Source organism: Mobula birostris, chromosome 4, assembly GCF_030028105.1.
Source record: "Mobula birostris isolate sMobBir1 chromosome 4, sMobBir1.hap1, whole genome shotgun sequence".
Lineage (NCBI taxonomy): Eukaryota > Metazoa > Chordata > Chondrichthyes > Myliobatiformes > Myliobatidae > Mobula > Mobula birostris.
Genome location: NC_092373.1, coordinates 169,674,981 through 169,692,646, shown reverse-complemented (window position 1 = coordinate 169,692,646; position 17,666 = coordinate 169,674,981). Strand labels below are relative to the sequence as shown.

Below are 17,666 nucleotides of genomic sequence, written 5' to 3'. Positions count from 1 at the left end.
GATCTTGAACAAAAGGTAGCGTATCAGGCTTACCCTACTAGCTGAATCATAAAATTCAAACAGGGAAGACACAAAAATTGAAGTCCCAATAGGATAAATACAAAACATGCTGGAGGAACTCAGTAGGTCAGGGAGGGGAAAATGAACAGTTGACATTTTAGGTCAGATCCTTTTATCTGAACTGGTCAATAGGAAGTTGCTCATAGACTAGATTACAACAGAACTATGCTGTCATCAATGATAAGCCTTATTACAGATGCATGTTTCTGCTAATTGCAAACATAATACTGAGTCATTGATGATTGAGCATTGGTGATTGAATTTGCATATTCCCATTGACAGAGATCTGGACATTATGTTCTGACATTCTGCATAACATTAAGTGAGAACTAAAATGACTCTTAAATGTTTCACAAGTCAGAACCTGAAAGTTTACAGAGATTACAGGTAGAGCGGCTTACCTCACTCTTTACTCTCCTCAAGATAAACGGCTTCATGATTTTCTTAGCATGAACAATCCTCCCTTTCTCAAAAGTGCTTTGTTGCTCCAAGATTTTCTAGAGTACATGAAAGTATCAAGTCACAGACTGGTGAATATGCAAGATTTAATGCTAATCAAGTAAATTTGCTCTTGAATAAAGCCAGAAAAACACATGGAAACCATAATTTCAAAGAAAATTCACGTAGATAGTCATAGAGCACTACAGCATAGAAACCAGTCCTTTGACCAATCTAATCCATGCCAAAATATTATTCTGCCGAGTCCCATTGACCAACACTTAAGACCATAGCCTCCATACCCCTCCCCATCCAGGTACTCATCCAATTTTCTCTTACATGATGTGCTACTCAGATATTTACCAAAGTGTAAATCAAAAAAGTCAACTGTATACACTTGCTAATAAATAAACACGCACAACACGCTGGAGGAACTCAGCAGTTCGGGCAGCATCTGTGGAAACGAACAGTCAATGTTTCGGGTCAAGACCCTTCGTCAGGACCAAAACGTTGACTGTTCGTTTCCACGGATGCTGCCCGACCTGCTGAGTTCCTCCAGCGTGTTGCTTTGATGCCAGCATCTGCAGAGTATTTTGTGTTTGCTAATAAAGAAATTAGGCCACAACAGGCAAATCTGCATTATCTTGCAGCAATAACTTAAACAAAAAGTTTAGCTATTTCTAAACACAGGGTAACACTTGGTATTAAGTTATACCAATTAACACAAAAATAGTGATCAAGATCTAAAATACAGGTTAGTGGCTGGAATGGAGACACCAGGTCGATGCTACAGGTTTGACTACAGAATCATGAAGTTCAGAGATGCAAATACTTAACCAAGACTCACAAGTTGACAGGAGGATACTGAGAAGCCCCAGTATGATTTGATTTGGATAACTTGAGTGAATATATGAAATGCTTCAAAGATGCAGTATGACATTGCTAAATTCAAAGTTATCCACTTTGCTTATCAAAATAGAAAGACCCAAAATGATTTGAATGATAGATTAGGAAAATGAAAGATGCAATGATATCTGGTAGCCCTTTTATATCAGTCACAAAAACAGTATGCTCAAGCGGTTACGAAGGCAAAAGGACCGTTAACCTTTTTGCAAGAGAATTTGAGCAGAGGAACAAGGTGGTTTTGTGGAACTGTATTAGACCTTATCTGGAGTTTGTCTCCTCATCTAAACAGGTTCTTACCTTGGAGGCAGCAAGAAAATGTTTAACAGAATGAACCCTGAATGTGGAACTGACGTTTAGGGAAGTACTGGATCCATTAGGCCTATATTCATTTCAATTAGAAGAATGTTACGGAATTTTCTCGAAGCCTGAAGAAATTTCTAACTGAACTAAAGGATACTTCCAGTACTTAGGAGTTCTGAAACAGGGGCCACAGCTTTATGATACAAGATATACCATAGAAAAAAGAGATTATGAGCAATTTCATCACCTGAGAGTCACAGTGCTGATTTCACTAGAAAATTTTGTTTCTATGAAACATCTTTTCTCAGAAGTGTATTAAATTATGTGGGATACTAACAGAAATAATATTCAACAGTCTAGTACCAAAGTCGCAAGGGTGCTGGATTACCAGTTTTACTCAATTTCTTAATTCTAGAGGGATGAAGAGCTGTGGAGGGAATGCGAAAGTCAAATTCCCTCCTCAAGCTTCTATAGTCTGTTTACTATTTCCTAAAGAGGCTCTGATCGCACCTTTGAATCTTTTTCCTCAGTCTTCCACTGTTACACCACTAAGAGTGCTTAACATGCCATTCCAAACCCACACCTCAGAAAGTCTGATCATCCGGTTGTACTTCTACTTCCTGAATACAAACAGAGATTGAAGACTGCAGCACCAGTAGTGAGGACCAAGAAGGTATGCTCAAGGGAAACACAGAAGGATTTACACAACTGCTTTGAATCGGTGGATTGGACTGTATTCAGGGATTCATCTTCGAATCTGGATGTGCATGCCACAGTTGTACCAACCACAAAAACCAGCATGGAAGAGTGTGTGCCTATAAAAACTTGTTGTACATTCCTAAACCAAAAGCCATAGATGAACCAGGAGGTTTGTCTTCTGCTGAGGGCTAGATCAGTGGCATTTAAGTCTGGTGACCCAGGTCTGTACAAAAAAAACAGGTATGACTTGCGAAGGGCCATTTCAGGTGCGAAGAAACAATAGAGAGCAAGGTAGGAGCTGACATCAGAAGCAAGTCAACTCTGGCAGGGTTTGCAGGATATTATTTTCTACAAAGTGAATCCCAATAGCATGAGTGGCTACCAGATGAGCTCAATGCCTCTATGCCCATTTTGAAAGGCAGAATATCAGCTGTGAATATCCCTGTTGTACCTTGTGACCTTGTAATCTCTATCCCAGCAGTGATGCAAGGCTATTTTTCAGGAGACTGAACCCTCGCAAGACTGCAGGCCCTGATGGAGTACCTGGTAAGGCTCTGAAAACTTGTGCCAACCAGCTGGCGGGAGTACTCAAGGACGTTTTCAACGGTCGGAAGTTCGCACCTGCTTCAGAAGGGCAACAATTATACCAATGCCCAAAAAGAATAGTGTGAGCTGCCTTTTTGACAATTGTCCAGCAGCACTCACACCTACGGTGATGAAATGCTTTGAGAGGTTGGTCTTGGCTAAAATCAACTCCTGCTTCAGCAATGACCAGGACCCACTGCAATTTGCCTATCATCACAATAGGTCTATGGCAGATGCAATCTCAATGGCTCTTTGCATGACCTTAGATCACCTAGATAATACAAACACCTACGTCAAGATGCTGCTCACTGACTATAGCTCAGCATTTAACAACAACATACCCACAGTCCTGATCGATAAGCTGCAGAACCTGGGCATCTGTACCTCCCTATGCAATTGGATCCTTGACTCCCTAACCGGAAGATCACAATCTGTACAACCTCTTCCTTGCGGACGATCAACACTGGCACACCGCAGGAACATGTGCTTAGCCTGCTGTTCTACTCTCTCTATACCCATGACCGTGTGGCCAGGCATAGTTCAAGTGCCATCTATAACTCAGCTGATGATACACCTATGGTTGGCAGAATCTCGGATGGAGACAAGAGGGTGTATAGGAGCAAGATATCACCTAGTGGAGTGGTGTCGCAGCAACAACCTTTCGCTCAATGTCAGTAAGACCAAAGAGCTGATCGTGGACTTCAGGAAGGGTAAGACGAGGGAACACGAAACAATTCTCATAAAGGGATCAGAAGTGGAGAGAGTGAGCAACTTCAAGTTCCTTAGTGTCAAGATCTCTCAGGATCTAACCTGATCCCAACATATCGATGCAGTTATAAAGAAGGCAAGACAGTAGCTATATTTCATTAGGAGTGTGAGGAGATTTGGTTTGTCACCTAAAGCACTCAAAAATTTCCGTGGAGAGCATTTTGACACACTGCATCATTGTCTGTTGGGTTGGGGGGGGGGGGGGGCTCCTGCACAGGATTGAAAGCAGCTAAGAAAGTTGTAAAATTAGTCAGCAACACCTTGGGTACTAGTCTCCATAGTATCCAAGATAGCTTCAAGGAGCAATACCTCAGAAAGACAGGCTCCATTATTAAGGACCCCCCATCACCCAGGACATGTCCCCTTCTCATTGTTACTGTCAGGAAGGAGCTACAGAAGCCTGAAGGCACATACTCAGTGATTCAGGAACACCATCTTCCCCTCTGCCATCCAATTCCTAAATGAACATTGAACCCATGCACACTACCTCATTAAAAAAAAATCTGTTATTGTACTATTTTTAATTTAACTAATTAATACACATATATATTCACTGCAGCTGATTTACTCATTTTTCTACATTATCATGTATTGCATTGTACTGTTGCCAGTAAGTTAACAAATTTTACGACATGTGCCGGTGATATTAAACCTGATTCTGATTCAAAGCTTGGAATAGATGGGCTAATGTGGACTGTCAACTGTGAATTGTGATTGAATTGTCCCTCAGTACAAGAATAACTTCCTTTTCATTAACTAGGTGATGAAGTTGTAGCTGAGTAACTGGGAACAGACAGCATTCCTGTTGAAGTCCTAAAACCTGTTATGAGAAGCCCCATGTCTTGTTACAGAATTGGGATTATGGCTTTGATGATTTCTGGCAAGGCTGACCTGGTACAGGTCCGCATCAAGAGCCAAGCCAAGGCTGAATCACACTCTGGTTCTGTGGGGTGGGGCCTTGTGGATGGCACTTTCTATCAGAGCTGCTGAGCCTCCCGTGTCCTCTCCACACACACCTATTCTTTAGGGCCTGGGTTGCTGTCTTCAGTCACTTGTAATGCAGTTTCCTTTCGCTTGAAGAGAGACTGTCAAAACCCAGTAACACCTTACGCAGAGTTAATTAATTCCTTGATCTCTTGATTATTCTCAAACTGGCTAGGTTCTGCTTGTTCAGAGTTGAAGGCAGCTCATAAGCTGTAAATAGCACAGTGACTTTTCTGCATGTGGCTTGATGCTGCTGTTTTGATTCCAGGTTGATGGAGATAACACAATGGATTAGGGCAAGTGATATGGCTAGTTTTGTGGTGCCTTGCTTAGATGATATCAAACACCTTTCAGGCGCTGCTGTGGCGTGTTCATCAAGGACATTTATTAACTCTGAGAAAAGGTAGACTTCTTCTGATTTGTCCCTCCAGAAGACGGCTGACCCACCTATTAGTTCTTTAACATAGCCATTTCCAACTTGTATCAAAGAATATTAAGAGATGATAAATTGTTAATTGGAAAGTTACACACGATAGCATCACATTAGGAATGACAAGCTCAGCAGCTGAGTACAACCCTTTGTGTCAAGGATGACCTCTATCACGGTGGAAACAAACTGATTCCAATTCCAATCTCGACCAAGAGATCTTCCTGCAGAAATTATAGATGTTTCCATGCCAGAGAACGACCATTTTATTTGATTTATTTCCTTCCTAAGTCTGTTATTTTCAGTATCAAAAGGTGGCTCTAGCTCAGTGAAAATGAATCCTGTCCTCCAGGAAGTTTTGGCTTCACTGATATAATTAGTAGCTTGCTCTTTCTAGCCTATTATGTCAATTTTATCAAGGCGTGCCTTCAGTATGATTTTGCAGCTTTTCTTTTAATTGCCGAAAGATCTCTGGTCATGACCAAGCTGGATATGCAGACATATTTGAAAAGTAGTTTGAGAAAAATAGACTCAAGACAGAACCAGGAGTATATTCATTTCCACTGCAGGCTTATACACAGGCTCATTTTAAAACAACTTGCCTTGCACAGGAGCAATTAATTTGAAATCTTAACGCTGAGTTTAACAGTACAGAAGGCATTTAGTCCACTGTCTGAAATTCTTTTTAATAAAAACATAAAATACTAGAATTACTGAGCAGGTCAGGCCATGTCAGTGAGAAGAGAAATGGAGTTAAGGTTTTAGGTCAAAGACTTCATAATTCTTTACTGGATGTCAGCACATTTAACTACTACTGGAAATCTGGGGACTTCGAACACTTCAAATAACAAAGATTCCTTAAATTTAGAGCCTGTAGTAACTGCCTATCTATTCTTTAATTTTCAAAGCAACTGCACAGCTGCATGTTTTCTCTATTAGTCTAAACATAAAGCAAGACTGACTCAAATTCTGACATCACTATTGTTGGACTAGTGCTCCAATTTCTCAAAACGTTCTTTAAAACATCTCAAACTTACTGTTTTAGATGAAAACATCCTGCGGATTTCACTAGTACTACTGCTGAACATGTTCGGCATGACAAAATTCAAGAGAGACATTAATTCGAGAAGATTATTCTGCAGTGGCGTCCCAGTCAGCAGCAAGCGATGTTCAGCCTATTAAAAATACAAACCAGAATTTCACATTGAAGCAGATCAACATCCTCATCCAAGAGGGTCTTTATACAATTTCTTGGAAAAAATGTTAACAAAAAAAAGAGAAGAAAAGTGGAACACAATTATTTGAAGTAGTACCAAGGAGCACAAAACTGTCACCAATAAAACTCACAGTAATAAATAATGCTGATTTGGAATTACAGTGGACTTGCAAAGAAGACGGTGCATTAAAAAGGCATTTCAGTAACATAACTTATAACTTACATTGAATGTCATGAGATGCTGGTAGCGAATAGAACTCATATTCTTCAGCATGTGTCCTTCATCAAAAACCGCATAATGGAGCTTCAAGCGTCGAAAAAGTCCACGATCATCTGCATTACTGATTGCACAGTTATACCTGTTGATTAATTGAATGAATAAATATACTGAGTTAATGTACGAAGTGATGCAAATATATTCACAGCACATGTGCATGAAAAAAAACTTGTTCTAAAACAGAGCATTTTGCTGGGTTAGTGTCTATATTTCCCCCCTTCACTAACAATCAGCACAGCAATATTAAGTTAGAGCCTCACACATGAATGGAAATACATTAGATTTTCTGATATCAGGTAATATTTAGATGTTTGAGAAATGGACAGAGAAATTACATCAAAGTGGGATAATTTTGATTAGCACAAATCCCCAGTATCTAATTGAGATAGAACTCAACAGAGAGCAATCATGCAAAGGCTTTGCCACGAAGAAACTGGTATTATGGACTGTACTCTCTCTAGTAACATAGAGCATCAAAATTTATTCTTGCATTCTTAAGTTTTCCAACAGAACAGGCACCTTTATGCATTTCTGTACCTGCCTACACAGACAAGTTTTAACAAACACATCCAGAATTTGGCCATCTTCCCTTTATGCAACATTTAGTTTCTTCCAGTGTCTGTCACGTGTGTATTAAGAATCACAGAACTTACGTAGTTACTATTACATTGAAGTCCACACATTTGTGAAGGATGTCAGATCTGAGAACTCTCCGCTCTTCTAAAGATCCTAAACACCAAAAATATTAAATCTATATTAATAATTTTAGGATAAGCAAAGAACATTAAAAGCTAAAGCTGTAATTGGACCACAAGACATAGGAGCAGCATGTGATTTAGTGTTGTATGTTCTGTAAGTTACAAGAACTACAAGTTAGTCCAGTTTGCAGATAAGATATTACACTAAAGCTCCAATTGTCAATGCAAAAGGAAGTAAAATATACCAAAGTCCTCATTTTGAAGACAGGATAGTAGCTTCTTGCAGTCTGGCCTATATACACATAAAACAACACCAATGATGCATCATCTTTGCACAATATCTTAATCAGTTCAGATTCATAGAAATAAAGCCAGCAGTAGGGCACACAATGGAGATTCATCAGAATGATTCTTGGTATTAGTGGGATGATGGGAGCTGTGAAGAGCGAGCTTAGGCACTTCTGGGATGAAATACTGAGCAGAGGGCCTATATTCTCCAGAGTTTAAACACAAAGCACAGAATAGCACAGGACAGGAACTGACATTGGCCTATAATATCTATACTGACCATAATGCCCAATGAATCGACACATGACCCATATCATGTCATTCATTTCATGTTCTTATGTCTGCCTCAATGCTTCTTAAACTCTACTGCGTCCACCACCTCTTTAAGTCTTCCAGGTATGTACAAGTAAAAAAAATTGCTCTGCACATCTTTCAAATTTTCCCTCTAACAACTTAAAGCTATGCTCTCTAGTATTTGACAATTTTATTCTCAGGGAAATATCTGTCCGACCTATGTATCTAATAATTTTTTAATAAACTTCTATCTGATCTCCTCTCAGCCTCCAATACTCCAGAGAAAATCCAACTCCATCTAACTTCCCCCAATACCTAATACTCTAAACCAGGCAGCATCTTGGTGAGCCTCCTCTGTACTCTCACCAAAGCCTTCACACATTTCCTGTAATAACCAGAAATAAATGTAATATTCCAAATAGAGCCTAATCAAAAAGTTACCAGTAAAAGAGTTTGTATTGAAGCATACAAAACATGCCACTATTAATGTCTCACTTGAACAGGGGAAAAAAAGTATGCAGAAAACCTACTGCTGCTTACTTTAAGTAATGTTAAGGCAATATTATTATATCAAATTTACAGTACCAAATTTGTTGATATTTAGAAAATATATACTAAAGGATTATAGCTATACATTTATATCCTATCAGTTCCAAACTTTGAGACACACAAACCTTACCATAATATAGAAGAATCTTTAGATCAGGGCACCATTGCTTAAGCTCTCGGATCCAATTATCTGAAGAAAAAGTAAAAATGTTCATTTATATTTAGTACATGAATGAATCATTCCTACTTACTTCAGTTGATACATGCTGATGCTTCGTTTAAAAGACATTTCCTTAACTAGATACAAACATCTGTCAATGTCTTCATAATTTCAGGAATAAATCATTGGGAAGATAGCCAGAACTACTGCATGCTCTAAAAGAAAGACAAAAACTAGCAAATTATTGATAGAAAGCCTTTAAAATTGGCACTAAGTTTTAAAATGTTACCTAGGGTAGAGGCTGGTACAATGATAAGATGCGGTCCTTTATCTCCTTCTTGGAAAAGGTAGGCAAGAAATGATATGGCTTGCACAGTTTTCCCCAAGCCCTGAATGGAAGTAAGGCAGTACATTATTGAAACATAAAGGACCTACCAGTTCAAAGAGAAGTATTGGGATCCAAGACCAATTTGCATGCAGATCATTTTTATCTATCACATCAATATTTACTGTATGCAAAATATCCTTTGGGTAAAACCAAAAACAACACAACTTGCATTTAAAACAGTACAGTAATAGAGAGAGAAGAATCAAAGAAATGTTTTGCCTTTAACCCTCTGAAAATAAAATACTATTTTACAATCTTTGTACATCAGCTAAGAAGGGGTAATAATAGTATATCTGTAAACTGAGAACACAAGTTAGGATGAAGCAAGGTTGTCACGTTTAAGCCATGTGTTCTCTCTACCTCACTAGTAAGGCAATATTACATCCAATTTGCACACCAAATTAGTTAATTTGAATGTAAGCTCATTGAATGAGCTATAAGACTATAATTCAGAAATATATAGTACTGTGCAAAAATCTTTAGGCACATATATAGAGCTAGGGTGCCTAAAACTTTTGCACAGTACTGTATTCGTCAATGTGGAACAGAGAGCAAGTTTGTAAATCTGGAAGGAGTAAGGGTTATTGGGAATGGCGAGGGTAGAGTGGCACAGGAGGTAGGTGGGACAGGTGGCAGAGAAGTGCCGGAGTGGGGTGCATGCCTGAGACACCATGAAAAGATCATTTGATTCCAAACAATTGACCCATATCAGAATTGGTCATGACGTTTGGGTTTTGCAGCAGTAGTACAGTGCAATATATAAAATTACTTCAGTACTATGCAAAAGTTTTCGGCATAAATCTGTGCCCAAGACTTTTGTACAGTAATGCATACTAAAAGATTATAGCTATCCAATCACAGCACACCAGTTCCAAACTATCAGAGGCACACAAACCTTACAACAATACACAAAATCCTTTAGAACATGGAACCAAAGTATGGAGGTACAGATACAATGAAAAATTTGCCTGCAACATCACAGGCATACACAGTATATTCAGACAGGAACACAGAGTATACGAGTTACACAGAAATTATGTAAGACAGAGAAGATTGTGCAAAACGAGATATTAGTTCCAAAAAACAATAAAGGAAATGGAGACAAGTCTTTGGTTTGGCTTACATGTTCCCATTTACCATCCACAGGGACAAACTTCAATCCAGTTTATCAATTCACTTTTTAGCCTGAATAGTAGCCCTCAAATGGGAGTTAAGGTGACATATCCAAGTTGCTAAATGACAAGCTTGGAATTGAGTCACAGAAATGGAAACAGAAACATCTAGCCAGCACACTTCCCTTTTAATGTAAAAATGGAGGTTTATTAATTTTTCCAAATAAGCGTAATCAAGAAGACAAGTTAAAGAACAGGAAAATAAAATGTGCAAAGAATAATGAATTATTAGCACCTTGCCAGAGGATGAACAAACATGGGTCATCAAATGTAATGGGAAACATCACAAAAAAAATTATTGCACTTACCATTTCATCTGCTAATATTCCATTCACCCGGTGTTTATTCAGTAAAGCCAACCAATTTAATCCGATTATTTGATATGGTTTAAGTTCCAAACTACAGAAAAGAAAACAGACATCAACACGAAGTATGAACACTCCAAAAGTTAACTGCTTGCATATGTCATAAACTTTGAATAAGTGTTTCATTTGCTTTCTGTAGCTTTTTCAGTGAGGTTTTTTTGGGAACCAATATCTCTTTTGTATGAAGGACTGGCAGCTCAGTGTTCTGAGGTTCCATTTTTTTTCAGACATGACAGAGGGGGAGATATTAGATGGGGAGCGGTATTAAAGAGGGAGGGGAGGCATTACTTGTCATGGCAGTGCTCAGACAGCCCAGACTAGAGGGTTGGTCTACTGAAGCTGTAAGGGTGGAACTAAGAAATAAGGAAGGGATCACCATGTTATATCACAGATCTCCCAAGAGTCAGTGGGATTTAGAGGAACAAGTTTGTAGAGAAAGCTTGATAGTTGCAAGAAAAGAAAGATTGTGATATTAAGTAATTTTAAATTCCTACACATTGACTCGGACTCTCATACTGTACAAGGAATAGATGGAATAGTTTGTCAAATGCATTTAGGAAAGTTTCTTTAATCAATACGTAGAAGTCCCAACAAGCTCCTACAGGTCGATCTTCTATAATCCAGCACCACTGGGCAATAGCTAACCGCCTCATCATACCTTTAAAATATCAAAGGATTCAAAGGTTCATTTAATGTCAGAGAAATTTATACAATATACATCCTAAAATGCTTTTTGTTTGCAACCATCTACGAAAACAGGAGTGCCCCAAAGAATGAACATCAGTTAAATGTTAGAACCCCTAAGTTCCCCCTCCCGCAGTTCCCCACACTCCCGTGTGTAAGTGGCAGCAAGTAACAATCCCCCCTCCCCACCGGCAAAAAATAAAGCGCACCCACTACCAGCACTCAAGCATGAGCTAAGCGATAGCAAAGACACAGACTTGCAGTTACCCCAAAGACTACATTGCACTCGCAGTTACTGAGGGAATCCTCGTTAGTTTCTTTTCCTCTGCTTAGTAATATATTTAAATTCAGTGGGTCACCATGTCTGATCTGAAGTCGTAGGCAGAAGAGAACGGAGCACTGGCCGGGCGATGCCGGAAGGCAGTGTGTGACTGCCGGCAGGCGGACCAACCCAGTGCGTGCCAGCTCCCCCGCCGCTGGACGGTGAGACAGGCAGCCGCGCCGCACGCAAATAATATTAATAAATACAGGAAAACAAGCAGGAATCGCCTGTCTGCGCTTACAAGAGTGCGCCAACACTTGAACAGATCTAGCGTAACCAAAACAGTGCGCAGCAGATTGGTCAAGTCAAGTCATTTTTTATTGTCATTTCGACCATAACTGCTGGTACAGTACACAGTAAAAACGAGACAACATTTTTCAGGACTATGGTGCTACATGAACAATACAAAAACTACACTGAACTACGTAAAACAACACAAAACTACACTAGACTACAGACCTACCCAGGACTGCATAAAGTGCACAAAACAGTGCAGACATTACAATAAATAATAAACAAGACAATGCGCACAGTAGAGGGCAGTAGGTTGGTGTCAGTCCAGGCTCTGGGTATTGAGGAGTCTGATGGCTTGGGGGAAGAAACTGTTACATAGTCTGGTCATGAGAGCCCGAATACTTTGGTGCCTTTTGCCAGATGGCAGGAGGGAGAAGAGTTTGTATGAGGGGTGCTGTTTGCTTTACGGATGCAGCATGTGGTGTAAATGTCTGTAATGGCAGGAAGAGAGACCCCGATGATCTTCTCAGCTGACCTCACTATCCGCTGCAGGTTCTTGCGACCCGAGATGGTACAATTTCCGAACCAGGCAGTGATGCAGCTGTTCAGGATGCTCTCAATACAACCTCTGTAGAATGTGGTGAGGATGGGAGGCGGGAGATGGACTTTTCTCAGCCTTCGCAGAAAGTAGAGACACTGCTGGGCTTTCTTTGCTATGGAGCTGGTGTTGAGGGACCAGGCGAGATTCTCCGCCAGGTGAACACCAAGAAATTTGGTGCTCTTAATGATTTTTATGGAGGAGTCGTTGATGTTCAGTGGAGAGTGGATGTTCCGTGTCCTCCTGAAGCCAACAACCGACTCTTTTGTTTGGTACGGTGGCCCGGAAACTTTGAAATTACAGTTGTGTAGAAAATTTGAAATCAGTGCAGATTATCAAAGGAACTGGATTACAGGTAGTTGGATTAGTGAAGGTCGACCTGTATTAGGGAATGAGATAGGGCAGGTGACATTAGTGTATGAAGGGGAACACTTTGGATCCAGTGATTGCAATTCCATTAGTTTCAAAATAATTATGAAGGATAGGACTGGTTTTCAGGTTTAGATTCTGAATTGAAAAAAAGCTAATTTTGATAGAATCAGAAAAGATCTGGCAGGTCTGGATTGAGATAGGTTGTTTTGGGAAAAGATAATTGGTGACTGGGAGCTCTTCACAAATGAAATATCGAGTACACAGTTTGCACATTCTGTTAGGGTAAAAAGCAAGGCTAATAGGTTTAATGAAGCAAGGCTTCGAGGTATATTGAAGCCTTGGTTAAGAAGAAAAGGGAGATGCATAGTCGACATAGACAGCAAGAAACAAAGGTGGCGCTTGAGAAGTATAAGAAATGCAAGAGAGCACTTAGGAGGGAAATCACAAAGACAAAAAGGAGGCATGAGGTTGCTCTGGCAGACAAAGTGAAGGAGAATTCTAAGGGCTTCTACCCTTGATTGGTCCACTTGAAGAACAGTGTGGTCATCTATTCGAGCCAAAAGAGATGGGAGATGGACAGAGTCTAGGGATCTGAGGCAAAACAGTAGTGAGTTCATGGACCATATCTGGATTACAAAGTGCTTGTTTCTTTGAGGCAAAGTAGGGTGAATAAGTCCTCAGGGCTTGACAAAATGTTCTTTAGGACCTTGTAGGAAGCTAGTGCAGAAATTGCAGGGACCATGGCAGAGGTATTTAAAATGTCACCTAGTGCTTTGCTGGACTATGTCATTTGGCAGTTGAGAAGCAACCGCATTGGCAGAATGGTGGTGAGTGCTGGTGGAGGATCTCGAATTAAATGTAGGCCAGATAACTGCATGGATGACACAGCTCCTTTCATGGAGAATATCAACCAAAGTGGTTCTTTAACAATAAACTATTTGTTTACTTGGATTTAAATTTTGCTATTGCTGGCAAGGTGTGATTTTAAATTGTGTCACTAAATCTAAGAACTCTGCTACCATACCCATGAATTTTATGTAACAACTTTTGTACACTGGGATATATCACAGCATAATCAGTATATTCTGATTTAAAGGAGGAGGATAAAATTAACGTATCTCATGAAGACCCTGGTTAGGCTGAAGAAGTTAAGCCCAGAATTAGTGTTCAAGTGTGGTTGGTTCTGCAAGAAAGTAACTGAAGTTAGTATGGATTAGATAAATGAGAATTTTTCTATACTTCTCAAAACATAACCATGAGCTTCTATTTTGAGGAAAAGGAACAAAGAAATATAGTATAATCCAAATTGTAAAAAAACTATTGATATAAAAAATACTCTGTTCAATCACTGTAAAAGTACACGCATCCTCCACAGGGCGATCTTATATTACAGCTAAAGAGAGGAGGATGATAAAGACTGTTATCTCATACCTTTAAGAAACATTTTATCTAATGATATTTATTCTGTGATGTCAGATTTAAGAGTGCAATGACTGGCAGTATTTTGTTGATATTTGTTTACTTTTGATTTTAAGGTATATAAACTTTGTTCTTCAGGTGGAGACGAACAGCACTGTTTGTAGCATCTTAAAACTTGATTCCTTTGAGCTGCACTTCAAGTGAACAAAAGGAATTAAAAAGCACGAAGTTTAAGTATATGTAATTGTTTCTGAAATCAAAAGGTAACTTAATTACTGGCTGCAATAGATTCTGCTAGGTTTTCCCAATATATTTGCTAATTATTTGGCATTCATTAACAGTTTATTTTTCATCATGGTTTTTCTATCATGTTCTAAAGTGAAATTCTTTTGAGGCCATAGCTTCTCTTTTGAGATCTTAACTAAATCCAAATAGTTTACCTTAAAGGCATATGGTTGTAAGTTTTGCTCTGGTGGTGACAAGGCAATTCCAGTGATGGTTGCAGATTGATGAAGCATAATATTTCTCCCTTTATACTTTCCATAATGTTCATTTGTGAAAAAAATGATTTGCACACCAATAGGTCCCAACAAAATAATTCATATTCTTGTTTGCTGAACTCTTATCACACAAATTTATCTGTTGTTTTGCATTACCTCCTTATGATTCAAGAATACACCCAATATAAATACAGTGTAAAGAATTCAAAACTGAACTGTTGAGCAGTTTATCCACTTCCTCCAGCTCCCCTATAAATGACAGATCTAGATTTATCAAATATCTTATCAACCAAATTAATAGGAATCAGGAGCTTACATTCACAAAATTATGAATTCACAAAAATTCAGAACTTTACAGAAACACAAGAGATTTTGCAAATGCTGGAAATCTTAAGCAGCACACACAAAATGATGTTGAAACTCAGCCTCTATTGGGGGAAATGAAAAATCAATGTTTTGGACCAAGACCTTTGATCAAGATAGTAGCACCAAAGCAAATTTCATGTGTGGCACCAAAAAAACACAAGTCAATGACTTGCAGCCAATTCATTTGAAATTGGTAAAGTGCATCTCAGACAGTCCAAAATTTGTACTAATACTTTTCAACATTATGAACATACAAAATATCTACAGCCAAGAGCAATGGCGGAACTACTAACGATGTAGGAGTGAAGACACATTTTTAAAAAATAGATCGATTGATATGTACATAATGAAATCCATTTACTTCTTTAAATTCCTTTTTACAGATTGGAGGCGATATAAATGCAAGTTTCAAAACAAAGTAAGATATATTAATAAAATTTGCAGTGACAGTACAATCTCTTTTGTTAGCAACTTACTTACCTTTTATTAAGGATATCTGGCTGTTCAATGGTCCTGTGACATCCCCCATCCTCTGTTATTTCTGTCACTTGCTTTTCTAACCTTTGGGAAATTTCTGCGCACCTGTTCATAAGTAAAAGAACCACTTCCCGCTCCTTGATTACTGTTTTGCAGTTCCATATCAGGTCTTCAGACAAACCATGAGGCTTGTCAAACTTTTTAAACTGCAAGATTATAAAAAACATGATATCGTTAGTAATGCTAAGAATTTTGCTAAAGTACTAAAAGAATCTTTTTTGTTTCACTGATCTTTATATTCAGCAAGAAAGGAGATTCTCTCTGGTGTTGTAACAACTCAAGACGTTGTGATCATCATTATGCGTACACCTCTTCTTTAAGCAATAATGTCAGGTCCTACACATTTTTATTCATCTGTACCACATCGCACGTGGTTCTTTGATAATGTACCAAGTTCCACATCAGAACAGTGCGTTTTTAGGTCTTACTCAAGGCAGGAGGATAAAATCTATACTACATCGCACGTGGCTCTGTGATAAAGTACCAAGTTCCGCATCAGAACAGTGCATTTTTGGGTCTTACTTAAGGCAGGAGAATAAAATCTAGCTGACACCCTACTGCATGAAGTGCTTCAACGCTCTACGTGCCTTTTAAAACATTAAACCAAGGTCCTACCATGCATTAAATTTATCGTAAAAGGCGGTAACACTCATTTCAAGACATATCCAACTGTAGTGTAAACAGTTTGTACAAGTTCTGTATAAACCCTAAACAGGGCCATTGTTTTGTGCTTCCTTAATATTTGTTAAGTCACTTCCTCAAAAATAGAACAATGCGCCTTGGTATTATTCTCACGAGTTGATTTATCCTGTAATAAATAACGAAGTTGACATTTGCAACACAACACAGTGGTTGTTGCAGTACATAAATGCTCCCGATTGAAACGAATACTGTGCTGTCATTTTTTACAGAGCTCCGGCTTCACTTGGACATCCTACTAAGCAGCTTTCAAACCTGCCCAACTTGCAATTGAATACACTCTGGTTTCACAAGAACAAAAGGTACTTTCTGAGCTGCAGCAAAACTTTAATAACGCAGCAACGGTCATGATGTGAACATGTACATAAGTGCATATGCAATATAATACAAAACAAGACAAGAACTGCTCCAAAAAGCTTAATCTATTTAAAGCACAAACAAATTAAGCAACAAAATGGCTCCTACTAAATTTGCATTCAAAATTTCCCTGTTCCTGCAAGGTTAATCTCACATAAAAATTCAACCATGAATATAATGCAAACTCCTAATGTGTTCCAATGCTAAAAAAGGAATAAGAGGGGAAAGCTATGAAGTACTGAATAACATTTTTCTTTCTTGCTGCTAAGGTGGAGAATTTTCATGTGCCTTAGTAATAACTCTAATCAATTTATTTAACATTTAGAAGGGAGTTTCTGGATAATAAAAGGTATTTGCCTTAGGTGATAGTGATAGCAAAGTGTCAGGATGAGTACTGCAATATGCACTCCTGCACATCCCACCCTTAAAATGGGAACGGCTAGCATGGAATACAAAAATGCTATACAAGCTACTTTAGTGCACAATTGACTGAGTTGCTCAAATTTGCCTTAAATCGTAGGTATTTTCTTTAAGTTCTTATTATGGAGAATAAAGCTGGTAGATTAAAAATAACAAAATTTACCTTTACTTAGAAACAAAGAGCACATTTGTAAGCAACTGCAGTTAGCACATCAGATTGAAAGAGGTTGAATGATCCTCCCCCTTTCTAGAAGGTTCTACAATTCTGCAAATTCTTGAAAAGTTGTGGTTAATTTTACAGTATGCTTGAAAATACAATATTTGCATCTTGCACCTACTATCAGGAGCTGTCACACACAATTACCAACTTAATCTTGTACTTGCTTATTCTATAGAAGATACCTCAATTGGCATATACAAAATTTGAAAAGGATATAACAAGGTACTCATTATAAATGAGACCAACTTAGATGCCACAGTGCTTATCATTATAATGTACATGAGTTTTTTTTTTAGTCTTATTGAGGGCTATTTCTTTGGGATAATAGTTATTAAATAACTATTCCTTATTTTATTTGGTGTCA

General features: G+C 38.6%; 1 protein-coding gene across 2 annotated transcripts in view; it reads right to left on the bottom strand.

The window, feature by feature from the left end:
* Window positions 1-17,666, bottom strand: part of LOC140196737 (SWI/SNF-related matrix-associated actin-dependent regulator of chromatin subfamily A containing DEAD/H box 1-like) — an 82,741-nt gene that overhangs the window by 20,455 nt on the left and 44,620 nt on the right. For both annotated transcript variants that reach the window (XM_072256436.1, XM_072256438.1), the window contains exons 9-16: window positions 15,550-15,752; window positions 10,518-10,608; window positions 8,939-9,038; window positions 8,620-8,679; window positions 7,314-7,389; window positions 6,607-6,742; window positions 6,205-6,342; window positions 462-557 (exon numbers count right to left, since the gene is read on the bottom strand). In XM_072256436.1, coding sequence (XP_072112537.1) covers window positions 462-557; window positions 6,205-6,342; window positions 6,607-6,742; window positions 7,314-7,389; window positions 8,620-8,679; window positions 8,939-9,038; window positions 10,518-10,608; window positions 15,550-15,752 — 900 coding nt within the window. The remainder of the gene's footprint in view (window positions 1-461; window positions 558-6,204; window positions 6,343-6,606; window positions 6,743-7,313; window positions 7,390-8,619; window positions 8,680-8,938; window positions 9,039-10,517; window positions 10,609-15,549; window positions 15,753-17,666) is intronic.